The sequence below is a fragment of the Prionailurus bengalensis genome, chromosome B2, assembly GCF_016509475.1.
Source record: "Prionailurus bengalensis isolate Pbe53 chromosome B2, Fcat_Pben_1.1_paternal_pri, whole genome shotgun sequence".
Lineage (NCBI taxonomy): Eukaryota > Metazoa > Chordata > Mammalia > Carnivora > Felidae > Prionailurus > Prionailurus bengalensis.
This window is the reverse complement of record NC_057349.1, coordinates 89,487,963-89,513,943: the sequence shown is the minus strand read 5'-3', so window position 1 is coordinate 89,513,943 and position 25,981 is coordinate 89,487,963. Positions and strand designations below refer to the sequence as shown.

The following is a 25,981-nucleotide window of genomic DNA, read 5'->3' as shown; positions in this document are numbered from 1 at the left end:
TTGTAAGTTTGAGCCTTGCATCAGGCTCACTGCTGTCAACCTTTTAGCACAGAGCCCACTTTGGATCCTCTGTCCCCCTCTTTCTGCCCCTCCCCCACTTGCACTCTCCCAAAAATAAATATAAAAATTTTTAAATATATATTTATATTGACTTTATGTGAGCTTTTCATATAAAGAGTTCATAAATTCATAAATAGTACCCTAGATTTTACTTGGACCTCATAGCACAAGTGCCATGCGTTCCTAAGTAGCACTCTTGTGATGTTATCTTGTGTTATATTTACATGACTGATATGAGAGGCCAGAGAGGGTAGTGACTAGATTGTGGGCTTCTGAGTGAAACAGTGCTGAGTTTGAATTCAGGCTCCACTTAAGTTACTTATTGTCCATGTGTCTTTTACTGCTTAGTTTACTTTTAAAAATTAGGATGATTGGGTGCCTGGGTGGCTCATTTGGTTGGGCGTCCAACTTCGGCTCGGGTCATAATCTCACAGCTCATGAGTTCGAGCCCTACATCAGGCCCTGTGCTGACAGCTCAGAGCCTAGAGCCTGCTTCTGATTCTGTGTCTCCCCCTCTCTCTGCCCCTTCTCCACTCACACTCTGTATCTCTCAAAAAATAAACATTAAAAAAATTAGGATGGTAACTCTATTGTGTGAGGTTATTGTGAGGCTTAGAGATAATGTTTTATAAAAATTTAGAATAATGTGTGTAGAAATGCTTGCATAGTGCCCAACACATATTTGTGAGGTGACATTTGTTATGTAATCATAGTGTAGTTCTGACACTAACTCCCTGGAGTTGGCTGACCCTACAGATTAAGGGCTTAGTCCCCCCACATGATTGCCCTCACTTCAGACACCATCCTCAAGCCCAGAGGTTCTCAAGCCATTCACATTTCTGACAAACTGGCTATAAATTTAGGGGTTCCCATGATCCCTCTGAGGCTCAGTAATTTCCTAGAATGACTCAGAGAACTCAGGAAAGTGTATACTTAAAGTTAATTTTATTATGATAGAAAAAAGATACAAATCAGGACAGCTAAAAGAAGAGACACATAGAGCAAGTACTGGGAAAGTCCCGAACATGAATCTCTTGTATTTTCTTCCTGTGGAGTCAGGACACATCACCTTCTCGGCACATCAGTGTGTAACCATACACACAGAGTATTGTTAACCAGGGAAATTATCTGGAGCTGTGGTGGTCCAGAGTTTTTATTGGTACTTCATGGACTAGGCATCAATTGAATCATTGGCCACATGCTTGAACTCAGTCTCCAGTACCCCTATCCTCTAATCACACATTGGTCTTTCTGGCATGGCTAGCTGCCATCCTGAGTAATCTTATTAGCATAAGCTGTCTAGGAGCTCACCAAGAATAAGAAAGACACTCCCGTCCCTCTGGAAATCCAAGGATTTAGAGAGTACTTTTCAGGAAGCTGGAGGCCAAAAGGCAGACAAATCCTTTATTATACAGTAGTAATGTATTATATATTAATATACTTTGTTAACTACATATGTTGTTACCTGACATACAAATAATATATAATACATGTTAATATAAGGAAACCATCAACAAGACTAAATGGCAACCAACAGAATGGAAGAAGATACTTGCAAATGACATATCAGATAAAGGGTTAGTATCCAAAATCTGTAAAGAACTTATCAAACTCAACACCCAAGAAACAAATAATCTAGTGAAGATATGGGCAAAGACATTGAATAGACACTTCTCCAAAGAAGACATCGAGATGGCCAACCAACACATGAAAAAATGCTCAACATCACTCATCTTCAGGGAAATACAAATCAAAACCAAAATGAGATACCACCTCACACCTGCAGAATGGCTAACATTAAAACAACTCAGGCAACAAGATGTTAGCGAGGATGCGGAGAAAGAGGATCGCTTTTGCATTGCTGGTGGGAATGCAAGCTGGTGCAGCCACTCTGGAAAACAGGATGGAGGTTCCTCAAAAAACTAAAAGTAGAACTACCTTGTGACCTAGCAATTGCACTACTAGGCATTTATCCAAGGGATACAGGTGTGCTGTTTCGAAGGGACACAGGCATCCCCATGTTTATAGCAGCACTATCAACAATAGTCAAAGTATGGAAAGACCCCACATGTCCATCGATGGATGAATGGATAAAGAAGATGTGGTATATATATACAATGGAGTATTACTCGGCAATCAAAAAGAATGAAATCTTGCCATTTGCAACTGCGTGGATGGAACTGGAGGGTATTATGCTAAGTGAAATTAGAGAAAGACAAAAATCATATGACTTCACTCATGAGGACTGTAAGACACAGAACAGATGAACATAAGGGAAGAGAAGGAAAAATAATATAAAAATACGGGGGGGGCGGGGACAAAACATAAAAGACTCTTAAATATGGAGAACTAACAGAGGGTTACTGGAGGGGTTTTGGGAGGGGGGATGGGCCAAATGGGTAAGGGGCATTAAGGAGTCTCCTGAAATCATTGCTGCACTATGTGCTAACTAATTTGGATGTAAATTAAAAAAATAAAATAAAAGTGATGTACAGATAAAAGTTTGTTACTCCAGTTAAGACATTTATTGGCATGCTTTCTAAGTATGGTTTTCTACTCCATGGAGCTGAATTAGCTCAGTCTGATGACTACTGTTAACCTACAAGGTGCTGCTCTCTGGTACTAATCCTGACATGCAGTTAAGAAGAGGAATAGAGTTTTGTGGTAAAAATAAAAAATCTTCCACATTCTTCTAAAAAAACCCCACATGTTAATATAAATGAGTCTATAGGGAAACAGTGTCTTCAGAAATTAAAAAAACATTTATTTTAATGTTTATTTATTTTTGAGAGAGAGAGGGAGACACAGAATCTGAAGCAGGCTCCAGGCTCTGAGCCGTCAGCACAGAGCCCTACGTGGGGCTCAAACTCATGAACCGCAAGATCATGACCTGAGCCAAAGTTGGATGTTTAACCCACTGAGCCACCCAGGTGCCCCTTCATTCAGAAATATTAAGTGGGTACTACATGCTGGGTTTTATACTTTATACTGTAAGGAATTCAATGGTAAAGAATTTTTATTTTATTGGAAGTGTAACGGAAGCTACTAAAGTGTTTTAAGCAGGGGAGTAACAGTCATTTCAATGTCTTTTAATAACATTACTCTGATTGCTGTATGGACTGTTGGAGTTAAAAGTGGAGGTGAGGAGATCATTACGAAGGTCAAGGAGGTTTCTCAGGTGAGAAACCGGTAGAGGCACTGATGGAAAGTGGGTGGATTCGATGTGAGTGAGGGAGAGTGGGAAAAATCAGTATACACCTCAGGATTTTGGGTGACTGGGTGAATGGACATGAGAAGTTTGAAATGCCTTTGGCCCACAATTGAATTGCTTAGTAGGTGGCATTCAGAAACTGAAAATTTGTATTAAAATATACTAGTTGTTCGGCTGTATGTTCTGCAGCTCAATATGTAATTGTTTTTGTTAGCTATTGCTCTGAGACAACAATGGTGGAGAAATTGGTGAAGGAACTGGAGGAGGTAAACACAGGTGCCTGGACAGCTGAAGCAATGGTTATTTTTTTCACTCATTTATTTATTCAACAGACATTTATTGAAATCTTTGTCCCAGGCATACTAGTTGTAGCTGTGATTCTGCTCAAATAAAGAACCGGCAAAATATGACGATGATAGACATTTAACATTTCAGGAATAGATGTGGGTCTTAATGCTGTCTCCTGAAAGCCACACATTTTATGTGTTTTTTTCTGGCCATAAGATACGTAGGGATATGATGCCGGGGCAGCCAAAGTACAATTGCAGGGATTATTTTCTCTGGATTTTTTTTTTTTTTTTTAACCTTAGAGTTTCCTTGAGATGAAGAAAAAGCCAGTCTAATTTCATTTAATTTTACAGATTTCTTGAATATTTATTATCAAAAAGGATATAAGGAAGGGAGCATGGAATGATATGGTAGAAAGAACATGGGCTTTGTCAGGGGTGGGGGATCTGGCATTCAGATTTGACTCTTTCAGTCACTGGCAGGTTACTATTCATCTGAGCCTCATTTTCCTCAACAGCACCTGCCTCTTTTCCATGGTGTTTCAGGGAATAGAGATTGATAAGACAGTTCCTGTCCTAAAGAATAAAGATAAGCAGAACAGAGTTGTATTTTGACTGAAGTTCAAGCAAAGGCTTTCAGATATTCCAAAAGGGTTGTAATGTTCAATTGAAAGGAACTGAGAAAGAATCGTGAATGAGCTGGCTTTCAAGCTGACCCTCCAAGGTAGAATTTTAGTTAGGTAGAGATGAGAGCAGCAATCATTACCGGTGGTGGGAAGCACAGGTGTAGCCTTTAATTGTGTTTATGGAACCATGGGTAGCACCTGGAATAATGGAAACAGGTTATTGAGGGAATTTGAGAGAGTGTGGAACCTTCACAGTTAGGGAGAGACATACTTCTGAGGTCAGGGTTTCCAGAAGTTCTAGGTCAAAATGTCATTATCTTTGTGTTTCAAGCTACAGTATCTCTCAGGTAAGTTTGATTTAAAATAAGATTCGTTGGCATTCTGGAAGTAAGTTTATTTGGGATAGTAATCTGCAGTATTTTTTGTTGCATAAGGTTTAAGTATGTTTTTATAAAGTACATTAAAAATCAGACATGAAAGTTGTTATTGAGGTTTGTAGGAATGCTAGATATGATTATGCGGCTATGTTAAATAATTGTGAAGACTGTAGAAATATAAAAATGTCTGCATACAGTAATTTTAAAAGAATATGAAACTATTGTATTTCAGGTGGGAGGATAAGAATGATTTTAAAAGATTCTTTTTAAAAAAAAAATAAATAAAAGATTCTTTTTGGGGCACCTGGGTGGCTCAATCTGTTAAGCGTCCAACTTCGGCTCAGGTCATGATCTCGTGGTTCTTGAGTTCAAGGCCTGCATCGGGTTCTGTGCTGATAGCTCAGAGCCTGGAACCTGCTTCAGATTCTGTGTCTCACTTGTGCTCTCTCTCTCAAAAATAAATAAATATTAAAAATTTTCTTTAAAAAGATCCTTTTTATATTCTGCTCTAAGAAAAATAACAGCTGAGAGAAAAGCCTGTACCTGTACTTACACATGTTGTTAAGTTATGCAAAGCCTGAGCAATTTCATGTCTAATAGATCTAACTTAGCTTCTTTACTCAGAGAATCAAAGCCAGTGCCCCATCCATTTCTAAACACTGCTAGTTCAGTAAATCTTAGCTTTTGATCTCAGTAGCCCTTTAGACTCTTAAAAATTATTGAGGAATTAAAGTGCTTTGATCAGGTAGGTTATATCTATCAATATCATATGGGAAATTAAAATAAAAAATTACAGTATTTATTAAATCACTGAAAATAGCAAGAATTTCCATGACCTGTTAACACAAATTATATGTTTTTAGGAAATATAACTATTTTTTAAAAGAACACAAACTTAGTAAGTGGCATTATTTAACATTTTTACAAATCTTTTTTTTTAATGTTTATTTGAGAGAAAGAGAGCGAGAGCAGGTGCATGTGAGCCTCAGAGAGGCAGAGGGAAAGGGAGAGAGAGAGAATCCCAAACAGGCTCTGCACCATCAGCATGGAGCCTGACATGGGGCTTGAACTCATGAACTATGAGATCATGACCTGAGCCAAAACCAAGAGTGGGGCACTTCACCGACTGAGCACCCAGGCGCCCCAAAACAGATTTATTTCTGTTTCTGCCATTAATGATTTTTTGGTCAAGTGAGAGATATTGACAAATCACGTGTAATTGCCTAATAATTGCTTGTTTAAGTAGGGCTGTGATACAGCAAGTGCAGGGGACTATGAGGACACTTTGGAGTAGTATCTAATGTAGACTGTAGGAGCCAGGATGGTTTTATTTAGAGGAAGAGCCTTCTAAGCCAAGAGCTAAAGGATATGTAGAAATGAGCTAGGCACAGGGGAAAGGAGTGTGTGTTCCAGGCAGAGGAAATAGCTCATTGGTGAGGGAGCTTGATATGTTCAGGGAATTCAATGGAGCTGCAAGGTTGAATTTTGTGATATTGGAGGATGATGAGAGGGTGAGACTAGAGGTAAGCAGGAACAGATATTGAAGGGCCGTGTAAGTTTAGAGTTTATCCTGTAGGCAGTGAGCAACCACTAATAGATTTTAAATGAAGAAGTTTTGTGTTTTAGAAGAGTCACTTAACTGTAATAAGGAGATAGATAGGAATGCCTTTGTATGTATACCTACTTACTCATACATGTGGCAGTATCAAATTATAATGGAACTAATTATGATGGAACTAAAGATTTTTTTTAAGTTTGTTTATTTATTTTGAGAGGGGCAGAGGACCCCACGAATCTGTGAGGTCATGACCTGAGCTGAAATCAAGAGCTGGATGCTTAACCAACTGAGCTATCCAGGCGTCCCAATATTTTTTTTTCCTTTTTAAGGTTTATGTATTTATTTTTGAGAGAGAAAGCACAAATGGGGCTGGGGGAGGGTTAGAGAGAGGGAAAGAGAGAGAGAATCCCAAGCAGGTTCCATACTGTCAGCTCAGCCCAATGTGGGGCTCAAACCCATGAACCATGAGATCATGGCCTGAACTGAAGTTGGGTGCTTAACCAACTAAGCCACCCAGGTGTCCCAACTAAAGGTTTTTAAGGCTAATGGTTAACTAGGAGTTAGTGGAATTTTGAGGACAGGCGAAGTAATTATTTGCTTCCAAGGCAGAGGAATAGTGGGGCAGCAAGTTTTTTCTTTTTACTCTTTAAAGATTAAACTTTGCAGCTGCAGAAATAGGCAAATTACATTAATACTACATGACTGGCTTAGGTAATTGCATTAAGCAGCTGAGGAAACCCTAGTGCAGGTTCCCAGAAGAATACTTACAGCTGTGTAGATTTCACATCTGATGCTAGGATTTGCTTAAAAAAAAAAAAAAAAAAAATCCGTCCACACTTCCCCCTCAAACACATACCAGAAAACTAAAAACAACAAATAAAATCCCCATATAATAAAAAGGTCATGTATAACACAAGACTGAAAAAAAAGCAAGAAAGCTTTTTTGTGAGACCCACTGAGAAATATGTATTACTAAAAAGTGGGCCACTGTTCTCCGAAGGCTGATGAAATTTGTCACTTTGATAGTCTTGTAAATGTAATGTAAATATTCTGCAAACACTTACTGAATATATGTATTCCTGGTGAAATAGTATTTAATATTGGTTTGCTTTTTGTGAACTAGATGGATGATTGACAATCCCACATTCTTAATAAATTGGGCCCATAATTTTTAATACTGTTGAGATGCTATTTTTAGAGAGCCTAGAGAAAGCCTAAAATATATTCTATTAAATTAATTAAGCTTAGACTTTTGGAATAAAAAGCCACAAGTTATGTTGGTTCTTTTGGTTTTACTAGGAATAAGTTTGCTGTATCTTTTTTTGAAATAAGAAAGTAAATGGCATATTTGGGATCTGAAATAAGTATCTGGGGATAAATAATATTGTGCCTAACAATTTGAATATAATAGTAATAGATTTTGTTTTGCTATAAAGTGACATACACCTAATTTATTTGCATTTTCAAAAATAAGTACTAAAAATAGTTATTTCCACATGTAAAAGGGGTTAGGGACAAAAGGATGTTGGGTGTTTAAAAAACAACATTAGGCATAGGGATTTTTTTTTAACTTTTTAAAAAATGTTTATTTATTTTTGAGAGAGATACAGAGTGCGAGTGGGGCAGGGGCAGAGAGAGGGAGACGCAGAATCTGAAGCAGGCTCCAGGCTCTGAGCTGTCAGCACAGAGCCTGATGCAGGGCTTGAACTTAGGAACTGTAAGATCATAACCTGAGCCAAAATCAAGAGTAGGACGCTTAACCGACTGAGCCACTTTGGCATCCCTGCCCATAGGGATTTGAATCCACAGTTCTCCATCCAAACTACAGAACACAGAAAATTGTTTGAGTGACTGTTTTCTCAGTTCTCCCAAAAGATGGCACTAACTAGCTGACTGTAACCTTGCAAATACATAGGGAGAAGTTAGTTGCATGAAGTGGGTGCCTAGGGTATTAGGGCTTAATTCTTTCGAGGAACCCTTTGAGAAAAGCTGCTGTAAACTTTAATAAAGATATACATTCACACCAAAGACATCCAGCAATTGATTACATCCAGCTTTTGCTAAAAGAGTAGTGGCTTTTTCTTTCATATCACCACTAGCATTTCAGTAGTGTCTTAAATTATCACACTTATTAACTTTATCATCTGTTATTATCTAGATGGTGGGTCGTAATGGTTAAGTTTGTGGATTCTGAAGCCAGACTACCTGGGTTTGAATATTGTATCACTAACCGTGTGCCTCAATTTCATCTTCATCTCTGCAGTGGGGACAATTACCAGAGGAAATAATGCTCTCAAACTCTGTCTTTAAATAAGCAAACTGTAAAATAGGTTTACTTTCCCTGTGCCCACAGGAAACTAGGGAATCGCCAGTGTTCCTCTTTTGGTTTAACCAAGGCAGTTCACAAATATTTTTAACTTTGAGAAAAGGTAGATGTTTAATATTGCTTGGCAACAAATTTACTATTCACTGTTTTCAGTTTTCTCCCACAAAAGCTGCATCTCTGTGTACTTCCTGTTTATTTTTGTAGGTTAATTTGTTGAAATTTCTGGCCAGTTTAGAAACACCTTGAATTTTGGTCTTTGTTGCTAAACTGCCCTACAGAAAGATTATACAAAGGGTATAGTTGACAAGAATACCCATCTTTCTGTATTTAACTTTGTTTATAGTTTTCAGGTGTCTTTTTTTCTTTTTTTTTCAGTAGTGAAGTTTTTAATGTCATCGTTACCAGTTCCATCAGTCTTTCCTGTGAAGATTTTTTAGCCTTTTGGGCCATGCTTTGAAAGTTTTCTGAACTCCAAGATTATAAAGATATTCACCTACAATTTCTTATACATTACTTTTTTATATATGTCTGATTTAATATTTTTAAGTTTGGTTTTAAAAAAGATAATCATAGTATCTTTGTATTGGAGTCACTTTTATGGTAGGAATATTTGAGGTACTTAGGATTACTTTTTAGATACTCTTAGCCTTAGCCAAGTTGTTGAAAAAATATATCTTCTTTCTTTGCTGGTTTTCTATCTTGCAAGATCTGAGATATGTATAGAACCTACCAGGTCTATTCAGTTAGTTAACCAGCAACTCTTTGAGTACTCAGGTTATAGACTTAAAGGGAAACTACCGAGATATAAAAGAGCTTTAAAAATTTTATCTAGAATGCCTGAAGCCTTCCCTGAATGTTCTTTGCATTCTGGGGTCTATATTTTATTACATAAATGCAGTATCTGATGACAGTGCTGGTAATATAAAGGAGATAAGTAAGGTAAGATACTTACTGTGCAATTGGGGGAAGGGCAGAGAGAGAGGGAGAATGCCAAGCAGTCTCCGTGCTTGACCTCGAACCGTGAGATCATGACCTGAGCCGAAATCAAAGATGTTCATGATAACATCTCAGCAAAACTTTTAGAAACTAAATATACATGTACATTTGCAAAGAAACTGTCAGCTGAGAGTTTAAGATTCTAGTTTAAAAAAATGGTATCTGAATCAATCTCTCAATAACTTGACATACAAACAGGTATGTGTGTTTTAATAAAAAGCAATGTATTGGAAGTAATATGCTTAGTTTCTAAAAGTTTTGTTAGGATGTTGTTAATGAATATAAGGTTTAATATCCCTATGCTGTTCACTGTGTATCAGTCTTTTTACTCGTAAATCGTAAGCAATTAAATATAAACAGTTACAGATAGTGGTTCCTATAGTACCTGATACACAATGGAAATTTAATAAATCAATTGAATTTGAATTGTTAAATTTTATAAATGTACTACTTAGAAAAATTAAAAACTTGTACTTTAAAACGCATTTAAATAGTTGTTAGAATATGTCATTTTATTTTCTAGTTAAATGATCTGATCTATTTAATATTTAAGCCTAATAGCATAATTAATTTTGAGTATGTTCTCACAGACTTGGATGTAAAAGTCAATAAACAGACCCTTGCCACTTGTGTGAAGTGGCTATTTAACCATGAAATAAACTATTTTTATTGCCATTGCCCTGTGGATATATTCTTTCTGGCAGTGCTGTCCATATTTGGTGGCTGTGCGTGGAGAGCCAGGTGGTGCTGAAAAGCATCGCACAGTGAAGCGTGGATATATCTAGGTTCGACATTTGTCATCCCTTACTGCTGAAGGGAAGGGTAAAATCTGTTTTTCCATATGTTTATGCTTTTTTTTCTTGCCCGCAGTTTTGTCCAGATGGTCTTATGAACATTGTTTACTTTAGGATGCTATCCCAGATGTTTTGAAAACTGATGGGTAAATGTGGTACAGAGATTTGCATGTTACAGTTTTAAAAAATGCTGTTTGTTCTTGTAAGAATAAAATTTATTTCTGGAAAAATAAAACATTTATTCCAAGTGAATGATAAATACTGTAAAATACAAAAACATATATGTGTATATGTATATATGTTGTATGGTTAATATAATCTATATAGTTTACTTTCCCCAACATTTTTTCATGTTAATTAGCAAAAAAACATTATGGCAATGTTAAGTATAAGAAGTACTTTTGAGGAGTCATTTTTTCGGGGTTACATACCCCTAAATATGTAAGACTCTTGCCTCCCAATCTTTTATAATTCTCATTGTGCATGAATCACTGAAGAGAAATTAGGTGGTAAAATGACAATAGATTCATAGTCAAAAGATTGTCTTTAAGACTTTGGGCAAATTACTTAACATGTTGGAGACTGAGTTTTGTAAATGTAAAATCAGAGTAACAACCTTGCCCAAAAAGATGGACTAATGCTTGGATTTAATTACTCTATCATCTTTAATCTCTTAACAATCACTATGAAGCCATCTAGTGGCAATTGCTGTTAATGAGAGCTGAAACCTGCTTTAGGCTCTGCTTGGGATCTCAGTATAATTAAGAGGTAGACTGCTCTTATTCCCAAACCCAGCCGGGATCCATATGGGGCCTCCTCTTGTTTGCGTAGTGCTTCCTTTTTTTTTTTTTTTTTTTTTTTAATGTTTATTTTTGAGAGAGTGCGCGTGAGCAGGGGAGGGACAGAGAGAGAGAGGGAGACACAGAATCTGAAGCAGGCTCCAGGCTCTGAGCTGTCAGCATAGACCCCAGTGCAGGGCTCGAACCCACAGACCGTGAGATCATGACCTGAGCCTAAGTCAGATGCTTAGCTGACTGAGGCACCCAGGCACCCCTTGTGTAGTGCTTCTTAACCACTGACTGGCTTTATTCATTTGCTTTCACATTTGCTTGCAGTTTGGAATATTGTCTTTGCTTTTTTTCCTACTTTTCCTTTTCTCCATTGGCTGGCCTCTGCATGTCAGTGACTTCTCCATTGATTGTACCAGCCTTTGCCCCCAAGCTTTAGTATGGGATTTAATTCTTATCACATGTTTTAATATATGGAAGACAGGAGAAGAGATCTATCTTGCTAGTTCTTTTCTGTGTTAACCCAGAACTCTAGGGTTGTGATAAGATGTTACCACATGTTAAAAAGAAAAGCCACAGTGGCGCCTGGGTGACTCAGTTGGTTAAGTGTCCGACTTTGACTCAGGTCATGATCTCATGGTTTGTGGGTTCAAGCCCTGCATTGGGCTCTGTGCTGACAGTGTGGAGCCTGCCTGGGATTCTCTCTCTCTCTCTCTGTACCCCTCCCCCACTCTCGCTTTCTCTCTCTCTCAAAATAAATAAATAAATTTTAAGCAAAGAATTAGCTGAAAGAATACAATTAAGAAAAGCCAAAAAGATAGGAGAACCACAGTCAACATAAAAGGCAAGTTCATATTAGCAATTCAGAAAATCCAGTTAGAAATAAGAGATAAATTTGAAGGGGGAAAAACACCAGGAAGTTATGGGAAATGATTAAAAGTGAGGACGTATAAACAACGGACATGAAGAATAGCTTACGAAGATCTGGATTTTGGCACAAATAACAATTCTCTGGTCTGTCTTCACACACTTACATAGTGCTTACCTTGCTGGGTACTTTGCAGATAGCAGCTCTGCATTTAATCTGAAAACATTATAAGAAAATGTGTTGGGGCACCTGGGTAGCTCAGCTGGTTGAGCATCTGACTTTGGCTCAGGGCATGATCTTGCAGTTCGTGAGTTTGAGCCCGTGTCAGACTCTACTGACAGCTCAGAGCCAGGAGCCTGTTTTGGAATCTGTGTCTCCCTCTCTCTGCCCCTCCCCAATTCATGTTCTGTCTGTCTGTCTCTCTCTCAAAAAATAAATATTAAAAAAAAAAGAAAGAAAATGTGTTAATAACCCCCCTCGATTGATGCCTTTTTTTGGCAAAAGTCACAGGTGCCAAGTCAAACCTTATTTGAACCAACAGGGTGTGCATGACATCAGTCTGCCCTTACCCAAGATTAAAGTTTCTTTTTATGGTGTTTGCTGCCTGCTTCTGTCCCTGAACACAGAGCTACCTCCAGCATCTGTTCATCTCCCTCAGTGCTGTCATATAGAAGGGTAGTATGGGAGGGGACGTCTTAACTTACTCTTAAGAACTCATCAGAAGCTGGGGTGCCAGGGTGGCTCAGTCGGTTGGGCGGCCAACTACAGCTCAGGTGACGATCTCGTGGTCTGTGAGTTCGAGCCCCGTGTCGGGCTCTGTGCTGAGAGCTAGGAGCCTGGAGCCCGCTTCCGATTCTGTGTCTCCCTCTCTCTCTGCCCCTTCTCTGCTTGCTCTGTGTCTCTCTGTCTCTCTCTCAAAAATAATAAACAATAAAGAAATTAAAAAAAACTCATCAGAAGCTTAGAGGGCCAAGATTCTACTGGATCTCCTGTTTAATCTGGTACATTTTTCATTTACATTAAATTTTTATTATGGATGTTCTCGCCAACATCACAGCCCTGTGGAAGAAAGAGTAGACGTTTTCTGATCCCCACCCATCTGGGGAGATAGCCAAATATTTAAAAGTTAATTAGCAATGCAAGACACTATATCAGTATTAGATGAATAAAATGTATAATTGCGAAGAACTACAAAATCTGAAAGTTGAAAGGCATTTAAAATAATATTTCAGTTAAAACCAAAAGATTGGAGAACTTGGCAATTTCCCATCAAACTTCAAATTATATTTTGATTCAGAAAGTAATGTGCTGTTAAAATGTATGATCAATCATGTCAGTTAATAAATGTTAGAAATTATTCATTTTCATATTGTTTTTAAACATGATGAATTGATATTATAATGTTCAAATCTGTATTAATTATACAAATCAGTGAGCCCAAAACATGCACTTATATGCCAAACATATAGGTGTTTTTTTTGTTTTGTTTTGTTTTGCATCTAAGGCATGTCCTAGCTTTCTTAAAGAGCTGCACCACAGAGTCACTATAAAAACACAAAAGTCCCATCAGTTTAATAATAATGAAAAACTCCAAAAATGGCAAACTGAGGGGGCAGGGAAGAGGCCCATAGGCCAGGGGCACAGGACCCCTGCTCATGGCATTTGGCCTGGCCACAGGGCCCTGGTCCCTGGTGTTTTACTTTTTTATAATATAGTTATTAATTTTTTAAACTTTTTATTTTGACAATTTCAAACTTACAGAAAAGTTGCAAGAATATAAAAAAATGCCACCATCTGATGATTTTCCAGTTCCATCATTTCTTCTATTTATTAGTTGGCATTCTCTTGTAAGGAAAAGTTTTTCTCTTTTCCTCCCATTTAAAAAACCTATTATCCATTCAGATCCATTCTCATTTTGCTCAGTGAATAATAAACTATTAGTACCCTTCTTTATTTTGATATTCAAATTTTCCCAGATTGGACCAGTGGGAACTTACTCAAAATGGTGTGTATTTTGACATACTCATCAGTTTTTTTGAACACTTCCTTATTTTCTGGCACAATAAAAATGTTATAGGTTTATTTTGTTACTTTGCTGTCCCAGGTTTAGAATCAGGAGTCTTGGGGGCGCCTGGGTGGCTCAGTCGGTTAAGCGTCCGACTTCAGCTCAGGTCACGATCTCGCGGTCCGTGAGTTCGAGCCCCGCGTCAGGTTCTGGGCTGATGGCTCAGAGCCTGGAGCCTGCTTCCGATTCTGTGTCTCCCTCTCTCTCTGCCCCTTCCCCATTCATGCTCTGTCTCTCTCTGTCTCAAAAATAAATAAACGTTAAAAAAAAAAAAAGACTGTTTAGAATCAGGAGTCTTGATTTCTTTATTATTTTTTTCAACGTTTATTTATTTTTGAGAGAGAGAGATAGAGACAGAGCATGAGTGGGAGAAGAACAGAGAGAGACATAGTATCTGAAGCAGGCTCCAGTCTCTGAGCTGTCAGCCCGGAGCCCGATGTGGGGCTCAAACCTACAAGCTGTTGAGATTATGACCTGAGCCGAAGTCAGACACTTAACTGACTGAGCCACCCAGGCACCCCAAGGAGTCTTCATTTCTCTTTGTGGGGAATGGTATTTAGGAACCAAGATCTGGATGTTCTCTCCTTATTTTTTTTACTTTATTCTTTTTTAATTTTTAATTCATCTGGAATTCATTCTTCATTATGGTATGAGGTACAGATGTGTATGTCAAAATGAAAAATTATTTAGTAGGAGGATACCAACTGGAGACATTTATTTGTCCCTGACATCACTTCAGGGACAGTGATTCAACGGGAAATGTTACTTAATTTTAAGTAATATATTTAAATTATTTTAAATGATGGTTATTGAATTTTATATCTTATGTCAGTTATGTTTTCTCTAACTTAGGTGCATTCTCTAGAATCTTAAAGCTTTGTGAAGAAAAATATGAAGCAGGTGAAAAAAAGAAAGGAAGAAAAGGCAACAGTGTAACACCTGTGAAAGGAATTACAAATTTAGGAAATACTTGCTTTTTCAATGCAGTCATGCAGGTAAGAGCCATCAGGAAACTTTGTAAAATGTAAACGATTAATTTATATTTATTGGCACACCTGTAAACTAGCAAATGACAGCTTAGTGTTCCCCTGGAGATTTTTCTGTTTTCTTTTTTGTTTTAGGCCATCTTTAACCATTGCTGCATAACGTACGTATGCCCCCTTTTCACACAGTGCTTCTGGAAGGCCTTCTCTGTGTTTTACTGTGATTTAATCAGTAATACTGACATTTATTAAATGTGAACATTTTTTTTGTAAACTTAAACATTTTTTTTGCTATGTTAGATGACGTTTGAGAGTTTAAGAGAGTATTCCATAGAATCAGAGGCATATTACAACTGAATCAGAAGACTTTACTTTTGTTTTCTTTTAGAACTTGGCACAATCTTATATTCTTTCAGAACTGATGAATGAGAGCAAAGAAAATGGTACAAAACTCAAGATTTTTCCTTCCTCAGACTCTCACCTGGTAAGAAGTATGACTACCTGGATAATAGCTCTTTTTAGATGAGCCACTGATGGTGTCAAAATCTACCTTTAGTATTTCTGCAAATGTTAACTGAAATGATGTTTTGAAAAAATATTTTGAAAAAATCATTCAAAAGCATTTTGTGAAATAATCAGATTTTAAAATTCTAAAGTTATACCTTCAAGATCTGTTAGGGTTCAAACGTATCATGGGTCAAACAATACAAAAATATTAAGGCAGCTTTCAAACAAACATACTGGAAAAAACAAAAGGCGTTTGTTTTGTTGAGCAAAATGTCTAGGACTCCTGTTTTGTAATTACTGGTAACATTTCCTTAAATATAGCATTTTAATTCTTTAAAGGTAGATTTGGTTTTCAACGTTTATTTATTTTTGGGACAGAGAGAGACAGAGCATGAATGGGGGAGGGGGCAGAGAGAGAGGGAGACACAGAATCGGAAACAGGCTCCAGGCTCTGAGCCATCAGCCCAGAGCCTGACGCGGGGCTCGAACTCCCGGACCGCGAGATCGTGACCTGGCTGAAGTCGGACGCTTAACCGACTGCGCCACCCAGGCGCCCCGGTAGATTTGGTTTTAATGGTGAACATCTAAAGGTTTTTAGGAGCCTAGTCTGAAAATGGGTTTTTAAGTTAGTGAGAAAGGAAAAAACAAACAAACAAACAAAAAACAGCACTTAACATTCAGAAGCTGGCGTGGCACCTACAGTTAGGCCATATTGTTCAAACGGTCTCACAGAATGCCAACCTCAGGCTAGGTTGCTCTGAGACTGACAAACTAAGACAAAGCAAGGCTACTTCATAATTTTATCTAAACACAGACAAAAGCAAAGTTCGTCTACCACTGAGAAAAATCCCAAACATCTTCTTTGACCAAAGTGAGAGACTGCTACTTCTTTACTAGTTATAGCTTTATCCTTGATTTTGTCTCCCAAAGAGACTAGAATTTAGGTTATCCTAACTCAAAGATAAGATTTATCAAGATACCCAGTGATAGAATTACCCCCACTTTCTGACAGCATTCAACTGAGAGCAGACTTCTGCTTCCTTAGACTCTCCCCTAATTACTTATCCAAAATTCAAATCCTCTATCAGTTCTTTCCAACACCCTTTTATTGAGACACCCCATGGTTTCCCATCGTGTATGTTGTCCCCAAATGCAACAAGTAATAAACCCTTCTTGTTCAACTACCAGTGTGTTCCTGGTGGTCTTTGGCTTGAGGGAGCTGACACTAGTAATAATGTTTTTAGTTAGAAATTGTGTGTGTGTGTGTGTGTGTGTGTGTGTGTGTGTGTGTGTATTGGAGGAAGACAGTGTATATATAGCTCATGATCTGGCTTTTGAGAACACTTAAGAAAGGGGAGTTTTAAAAATTCTTAGCTCAGTGTAGTAATCTTAGATTTTTCTTTTCCCCAAGGAGGCAGATTTGAAAGACGATATTGTATTTCTTTGTTGAAAGACCAGCCTGTAAACTTACTGCCTGTTCAACCCCTTAAAATCTTTATGGTAGGTCCTATACTCTTCTAAAGTTGAGTGAGATAGTGAAAACCATTAAATGGAAGTTGATACTTAGTCACTTGAAAAGATTTCCTATTAAATATGATTGAATGTTAAGTATTTTACATGTAGAACTGTGTCTCAAGATTATTATAGGGCAGTTAGATACTATAACTGATCACTTTAGGTTTGCATTATTCTAAGAGGAGAGTTTCAATCTTAGAGCTTAGATACATAGGACATAGTTGACCTGAGCTGGAGGGCTGTCAGCATAGATCACTGCTCTTTGAATCACCAGTTTTACTTTGCCCTTTGTAAACTGTATGCCTTTTGTTTCTTTTCCTTACCTTACTGTGCTGGCTTGAACCTCTAATAACATGTGGACTAGAAATGATGAAAGCAGGCATCCTTGCCTAAAATCCCCAAATTAGGGGGGAAATATTCTTTCAATAACATTAGGAATGAAGTTAACTGTAGGTTTTGCATAGGTGTTCTTTTTTGTTTATTAATATCTGAAAGTTTGTACCTTTTGACCTCATTCACCCATTTTACCTACCCCCTCACTCCCTGGCTCTGGCAGCCACCAATCTCTTCTTTGTGTCTATGAGCATGTTTGTTTGTTTGTTTGTTTGTTTGTTTTTGGGTGTTTTGTTTTAAATTCTACATGTAAGTAAGTTCATATGGTATTTGTCTTTCTCTGTCTGACCTATTTCAATTAGTATGCCCACAAGGTCCATCCATGTTGTTTGCAAATGGTAGGATTTCATTCTTTTTTATGGCAGAATAACATTCCATTGTATAAGTATACTACATATTCTTTATCCATTCATCAGTTGATGGATACTTAGGCTGCTTCTATAATTTGACTATTGTAAATAATGCTTCAATAAACATAGGGGTATGTGTATCCCTTTGAATTAGTGTTTTTATATTCTTTTTAAAAATTTTTTAAATATATTTGTTCATTTTTGAAAGACAGAGACAGAGCACAAGCAGGGGTGAGGCGGAGAGAGAGGGGGACACAGAATCTGAAGCAGGCTCCAGGCTCTGAGCTGTCAGCACAGAGCCCGACATGGGGCTCAAACGCACGGACCATGAGATCATGACCTGAGCTGAAGTCGGACGCTCAACCAACTGAGCCACCCATGAGCCCCTAAATTTTTTTTTTAATGTTTTTATTTATTTTTGAGAGAGCGAGAGCGAGAGAGAGTGAGTGAGCACGAGCAGGGAGAGGGGCAGAGAGGGAGGCACAGAATCCAAAGCAGGCTTCAGGCTCCGAGCTGTCAGCACAGAGCCTGATGTGGGGCTCAAACCCATCAACAGTGAGATCAAGGCCTGAGATGAAGTCAGATACTTAACAGACTGAGCCACCCTGGCATCCCAGTGTTTTTGTATTCTTTAGGTAAATACCCAGTTGAGTGATTACTGGATTATATGGTAGTTCTATTTTTAACTTCTTGAGGAACCTCCATACTGTCTTCCAGAGCGCCTGCACTAGTTTGTATTTCCACTAACAGTGCACAAGCGTTTTTTTTTCTCCACATCCTCACCAGCAGTTTTTTCTTTTATTTTTGATTTTAGCCATTCTGACATGTGTGAGGTAATATCTCATTGTAGTTTTGATTTGCATTTCCCTGATGATGAGTGATGTTGAGCATCTTTTCATGTGTCTGTTGGCCATCTGGATGTCTTCTTTGGAGAAATGTCTGTTTATGTCTTCAACATGGCAGAGAGCACTTTTGATACTCAGAGACTATGGAAAAATTATAGCCTGTCCTTTCTGTGGTTTTAGTCAGATGGTAGATTTAAAAAAAAAAATTTTTTTTTTAATGTTTATTTTTGAGAGGCGGGAGGGAGAGGGGCAGCGAGAGAGGGAGACACAGAATATGAAGCAGGATCTAGGCTCCAAGCTGTCATCACAGAGCCTGATGCAGGGCTTGAACCTATGAACCGTGAGATCATGACCTGAGCTGAAGTCAGATGCTCAACCCACTGAGCCACCCAGGTGCCCCAGATGATAGATTTTTTTTAAGGGTAGTTGGTATGAAATATATATGTAACATGTATTTCATAAATACACGAATGAGGCAACATATTTGGTAGTTGTATTAGAAGATCACTTTCTATAATGTCCCAAGATGATATTTGGCATTTGCTTTTAATTCATTGTTTGTAAGGAGAGAGGATTACTGGTGAAGATAACATTTTAGAAAGCAAAACTTGGTGGGGGAAACATTTTAGAATAAAATGGGTTTCTCCCTCACACAATTTTAGCTGCTTTTGTCAAGCTTTTTCTCTCCATTTTAAAAGAGAGGGAATGGTGTACTAATTTTGTGACATAATTTCCCATTCCTTATTTTATTCATAAAATATTTTGGGAAAAGAAAGCTATGGAGTTTGCTAATAAATATAATTTATCATTATATTTGATAAATATAATTTATTAAATATAATTTATGATTGGAAATAAATACATATCAAGTAGATAAGTAATTTCACTTTTAGGAAAGCACATTAAGGGACATTTATAAGCAACTAAATATTGGTGATTTAACTCTTAAACTAATACTTTCATTAAGTAAAGAGCAGAGGATATGAGAATACCTGTGTTTTTCAAGGTAAGACACTTAATTCCATTATCCCATTTTTTTAAAAAATTCATTTTATATGTGTGGGAATAAAGTTTCTTAATGCACTTGAGGCAATTTAGTTGTCATCATTTAAACAAAGTATAACTCTTAGTTTTTAATAATATTTAAGTTTAAAATTGCATATTTCTGACAAAGAGTTGATCATGTTTTTAAAGGACCCATTAATGGTGGAACTTTCAAGCCCTGGACCATTGACCTCAGCCCTGTTCCTGTTTCTTCATAGCATGAAGGAGACTGAAAAAGGACCACTTTCTCCTAAAGTTCTTTTTAATCAGCTTTGTCAGAAGTGGGTGCATCTAAATTTTTGATATAAATAATTATGAGTTATAAAATTCTAATGTATAACTTAATATGGGTAGTTTCACTCTTACTATAACACTATTGTCTAGACTCTCAAGAGATTAAGAACTAATATTTGTTTAATTGCAGCTGTGTGCTTTATGTAAATTATATCTCATAATAGTCTGAAGAAGTGCTTGTTTATCCCCATTTTATAAATAAGGAAAGTGAGACTCACAGAAGTTGAGTAGCTTACTTAGTTGTATAGTGACAAAGCCAGGATTCAAAAAGAGGTCTGTCCTGATTCAGAAGCCCATGATGTAAGAACAAAGAGTAAGAAAACTATAGAATTGTAAAATCTAAAAGGTGCCATAATAGGTCATCTGAACCTAGTTTTCTTATTTTTACTTTTATTTTATTATCATTTTTAAGTATACTCAACCTGCAATATGGGGCTCAAGCTCATGACCCCAAGATCAGGACTTGCATGCTCTACCAACTGAGTCAGCCAGGTGCCTTCCTTATTTTTATCATTTTTTAAAAAATGTTTATTATTTTGAGAGAGAGAGGCAGAGAGAGGGAGAGAGAGAATCCCAAGCAGGCTCCAGGCTGTCAGCGCAGAGCCTGAAATAGGGCTTGATCTCATGAACCGTGAGATGACCACCTGAGCCAAAATCAAGAGTCAGATGCTTAACTGACTGAGCAACCCAGGTGCCCCTTTCCTTAGTTTTAGAAATGAGCTTCAAGGCAAATAGAGTTTAAGTGAATTTCTCAAGATAGTACTGTATGTTCAAAAACAAAATCCTTGGGTATGTGGAAATACATACATACCATAAAGGACCTGATGCAACTTTAATGCTTTCACTTATTCCTTCATCTGAAAAAAGTGAGAACTGAGGCGCCTGGGTGGCTCAGTCGGTTAAGCGTCCGACTTCGGCTCAGGTCACGATCTCACTGTTCGTGAGTTCGAGCCTTGCGTTGGGCTCTCTGCTTACTGCTCAGAACCTGGAGCCTGTTTCAGATTCTGTGTCTCCCTCTCTCTCTGACCCTCCCCCATTCATGCTCTGTCTCTCCCTGTCTCAAAAATAAATAAAACGTTAAAAAACAAAATTTTTTTTTTAAAAATTGAGAACTTATTTGTGTCAGTTACTTGCTAGATTCTAGGGATACACAGTGTATAACATATTAAAAATAGATCCTGTCATGGAGTTCATGAGCTAGTCCAGTCCACAATTACTAAAATATGTAGAAACAAAATTCTTTAAATGGGAACTTAACATTTTTTTTTTTATATCTCTAGGCTTCAAAATTTCATTTTTTTTTTTTAATTTTTTTTTCAACGTTTATTTGTTTTTGGGACAGAGAGAGACAGAGCATGAACGGGGGAGGGGCAGAGAGAGAGGGAGACACACAGAATCGGAAACAGGCTCCAGGCTCTGAGCCATCAGCCCAGAGCCCGACGGGGGGCTCGAACTCACGGACCGCGAGATCGTGACCTGGCTGAAGTCGGACGCTCAACCGACTGCGCCACCCAGGCGCCCCTAAAATTTCATTTTAATTTAAGCTAGTTACTTGTGCCATGGCATTATATTGTATTTTATCTCATAGAATTGTACCAAGGTTAATTTTTTCAAAAATAATTGTGAAAAGAACACTTACCATGAGCTCTACCTTCTTAAATTTTTTCTTTTTTTCTCTTGAAGTTATTTATTTATTTTGAGAGAGAGAGAGGTGTGGGGGAGAGAATCTTAAGCAGGCTCTGTGCCAACAGCACAGAGCCCAACTTGGGGTTTGATCCCACCAACTGAGATCATGACCTGCTTTGAAACCAAGAGTTGGAGACTTAACCTACTGAGCTACCCAGGCACCCCTACCATCTTAAAATTTTTAAGTATACAGGGGCACCTGGGTGACTTAGTCAATCAAGCATCCAACTTCGGCTCAGGTCATGATTTCGTGGTTTGTGAGTTCAAGCCCCATGTTGGGGGCTGTGCTGACAGCTGACAGCTTAGATCCTGGAGCCTGCTTCAGATTCTGTGTCTCCCTCTCTCTGTCCCTCCCCTGCTTGCACTCTGTCTGTCTCTCTGTCTCTCTTTCTCAAAAAATAAACAAACATAAAAAATATTAAGAAATAAATAAACATTAAAAAATTTAAGTGTACAAAATATTGTTGACTGTAAGTGCAATGCTGGACAGGAGATCTTTAGAGCTTGTCCATCTTGCTTGACTAAAACTTTATGCCTATTGATTATTCCTATTTTTCCTTCACTCCAGGCCCTGGTAGACAACATTGTGCTCTTTCATTTTATGAATTTGACTATTTTAGGTTCTTCATATAAATGGAATCACACTATTTGTCTTTCTGTGACTGGCTTATTTCACTTAGCATACTGTGCCGTGGTATTTTGAATGTGGTCAAAAACATAGAGGGTTTATTATGTGTTTAATTTAGTAGGCAAATGCTGTTTTTCAAAACCTGAAGAACAGAAAGTCCCATAAAAGTCTCAGAGACTTTGGTGCCTCACAGAGTTCAAAAGTTTTTAGGAATTTATGTCAATTAGAAATTTGTTTTTGGATCTCCAAAAATAACTGTTTTGCATTTTTTTTTGTTTTATAAAGATTTATAAATTTTAAAAAATGTTTAAATAATAGGTGTTCATGGATAGACATTCAAAGTAGTATTTATCTTATTTTTTTCAAAAGTGATTATGCATGCACAGACATATACACAGATTGTTTGCAACTTGTTTTGCTTAATACATTTTTTACATTTTTCCATTTTAGTGCATGTGGGTATGACTTACTTGATTTTACGTGTGTGCTGCACTTGTGAGAGTACATCAGTAGGATATATAGAATTACTGGATCAAACATCATTTGAAAACATTAAAAATTGCCTTTTGTTTTTTATGTTTACTTTAAAAAGAGATGTATATTGGGTGGCTCAGTAGGTTGAGCATCCGACTTCGGCTCAGGTCATGATCTCGTGGTTCGTGGGTTTGAGCCCTGCATCAGGCTCTGTGCTGAACACTTGCTCAGAGCCCAGAGCCTGCTTCAGATTCTGTGTCTCCTTCTCTCTCTGCCCCTCCCCCACTCACACTCTATCTCGCTGTGTCTCTCAAAAATCAATAAATGTAAAAAAAAATTTTTTTTAAGAGATACATATTAAGAAAAGTAATTTTTAAAAAACTGGTGAAGATTTGAGCCATGTATGTTGAGTCTGTTTTGGGACTTTGTTCTGTTCCATTGATCTGCATGTCTATTCTTACCCCAGTCCTCCACTGTGTCAATTACTGTAACTTTATAGTAAGTCTTGGAATTGGAGAATGAGAGTTCAAACTTTACTTTTTTTTTTAACTATTTCAGGTCCTTTGCTTTTTCACATGAATTTTACAATCAGTTTGTTAATTGGGATTGCATTTGGAGATCCGTTTAGAATGGACATCTTAACCATGTTGCGTTCCAAAGCATGATTATGACATATCTTTTCAGTTATTTAGGTATTTGATTTTTCTCATCAAGTTTTGTGATTTTCAGCTTACAAATGCTACACAATGTTGTTAGATTTACCTTTAGAATTTCATGTTTTTAAATACTATTTATTGTAAATTGGTACTTTAAAGAAATTTCAATTTCCAGTTGTACGTTTCTAATATACAGAAAAATACTTGGTTTTTGTATATTGATCTTGTTTCTTGCTGCTTTGTTTAATTCATTTACTGGTTATAATAGCTTCATGTAGATCTTTTGGGATTTCCTATGTAGACAATAATGTCATTGGTAAATAAAGACCATTTTATTTCTTCCTTTAAAATTTGTATCCTTTTAGACCTTTTTCTTACTTTATATAGCTGGCAAGGACCTCCAGTACAATGTTGGAGTGGTGAAATATGCATCTTTGCTTTGTTTCTGATATTAGGGGAGGAACATTCAGTCTTTCACACATAAGTGTGATAGCAGCTGTAGGATTTTCCTAGATGCCTTTCATCAGGTTAAGGAAATTCCCATTCCTAGTTTTTTCTGAGGATTCTCATCAAGAATAACAGTATTTGATAAACTCCCAATACCCAATTTTTCCTTAAAAAACAACAAAACTTTATTATTTAAATAAATAAACATTATGTATTACCATTGGTATACTTTGATTCCTGGCCCAGAGAAACCATGAGATAATAAATGTTTTTTTCTTTTAAGAAAAAAGAATGGGTATTAGATTTTATTAAATGCTTTTCCTGCATCTATTGAAATAATCATATGGGTTTTTAAAAATCTGTTGAAACAGTGAATCGTATTAATGGGTGTTCTGAATAGTTTGTATATTTGACATACATTAAGCTGTACATATTTAAAGCATACCATTGGATAAGTTTTGAGATACTATATATATATATATATATATATATATATATATATATACATATACATATAATGTATATCTACATACTTGTGACACCATTGCCACAATCAGTGTGATGAATGTATGCATCACCCCTAAAAGTTTTCTTGGGCCCTTTTGTGATCTCTCTCTCTGGACTGTCTCGCCTAAACCCCTCCCCTCTGTACCACTTACCTGTTCTTGTCACTGTAGATTCGTTTGCATGTTTTAGATTCCTATATATAGTGTGTACTCTTTTTTGTCTGGCTTATTGCTATAATTATTTTGAGATTCATCTACATTGTGTGTATACATTACTTGATTTTTGAAAGTTGAACCAGTCTCTTGTAGTTTCTATTGTAAGAGTGATTATCAGACATTTCTACCACTTGTGAATGTTGGGAGCAAATTCTTCAACTTTCTTCTGGATTCCCCACCCACCCCAATTCTTGTTATTTTGCAGTAGTTTTAAGGATCACAAGAAGTTGAAATAAGAGTACAGAGTTACTGTGTACCCTTTATTTCGCTTCCACTATCAATAATAACTTAAACAACAGTGCATTGTCAAAACCAGGAAATTGACATTAACACAATACTGTCAACTCTCCTACAAATCTTTCTTGGATTTCACCAGTTTCTACATGCATTCTTCCTTAAAAGTTTCAAAGATGCTCTAGAGTGATCTTTTCTTTATACTCATTTATGCCCATCTTTTGCTTTGTTTACTCCTTCACTCTTTTATGTTGGTAACTAATATTGATGTGCTGAGCTTTCTTTGGGTTTTGTCCATGAGGAAATATATATGTATGTGTGTGTGTGTGTATATATGTGTGTGTGTGTGTGTGTGTGTATATATATATATATATATATATATATACATACACAAATATGCATGTGTATGTATATGTGTATACACATATATGTATATACACACACACTGCAAATATATGTGTATACACATATACATACATATACATATTTGTAGTTTTGTGATACTCTATGGTATGTCATGTACATTAAGGAGTGCCACCAAATTCTCAAAATACTATTATCTTCTAATTTACTAGTTTGCCCTTCAACTGTGTATAGAATTTATCCTATCTATTGATTTTTATATCTGTAGTTTTATTTTCTTCTAATATTTTCAATTGGCTATCTTATCAATATCTACATATCCCTTAAAATAGTTTTTCTTTTTGGGGCGCCGGGGTGGCTTAGTCAGTTACGCGTCTGACTTCAGCTCAGGTCATGATCTCATGGTTCATGAGTTCCAGCCCCACATCAGGCTCTGTGATGACAGCTCAGAGCCTGGAGCCTACTTCAGATTCTGTGTCTCCCTCTCTCTCTGCCCTGCCCCACTCGTGCTCTCTTTCTCTCTCAAAATAAATAAACTTAAAAAAAAAAGTTTTTCTTTTTTACCTAATATCTAGGCTTTTATTGGCATGCCTTTATGTTTTTGTACATTCTCAACATATTGTAACATCTTTGGATCGGTTTTATAAAATTTATTTGGAGTGAAGTAAATGCATTTCAGTTGTTGATTTTTTAACATCAGATTTCTTTGTGTTTTATGATATTGGTTTGCAGGCTTCTTGGGAGTAGAATTTTTTGTTTGTTTTTTCCCATTTTTTTCCCCCTTTGCTTTCTTCCATTTCCTCCACCCTTCCTTGTTTCCCCTGCTGCCCTTTTCATTTTCACATCCTCTCCCTTCCATAGCCTCTTTTCCTCATATCCCTCTC

The 25,981-nt window shown here is 37.1% G+C and overlaps 1 protein-coding gene across 4 annotated transcripts in view; it reads left to right on the top strand.

Moving 5' to 3' along the window:
• The window catches only part of USP45 (ubiquitin specific peptidase 45), a 79,047-nt gene that overhangs the window by 16,661 nt on the left and 36,405 nt on the right, over nt 1–25,981 (top strand). For all 4 annotated transcript variants that reach the window (XM_043591994.1, XM_043591997.1, XM_043591996.1 and 1 more), the window contains exons 6-8: nt 14,809–14,951; nt 15,328–15,423; nt 19,744–19,874. In XM_043591994.1, coding sequence (XP_043447929.1) covers nt 14,809–14,951; nt 15,328–15,423; nt 19,744–19,874 — 370 coding nt within the window. The remainder of the gene's footprint in view (nt 1–14,808; nt 14,952–15,327; nt 15,424–19,743; nt 19,875–25,981) is intronic.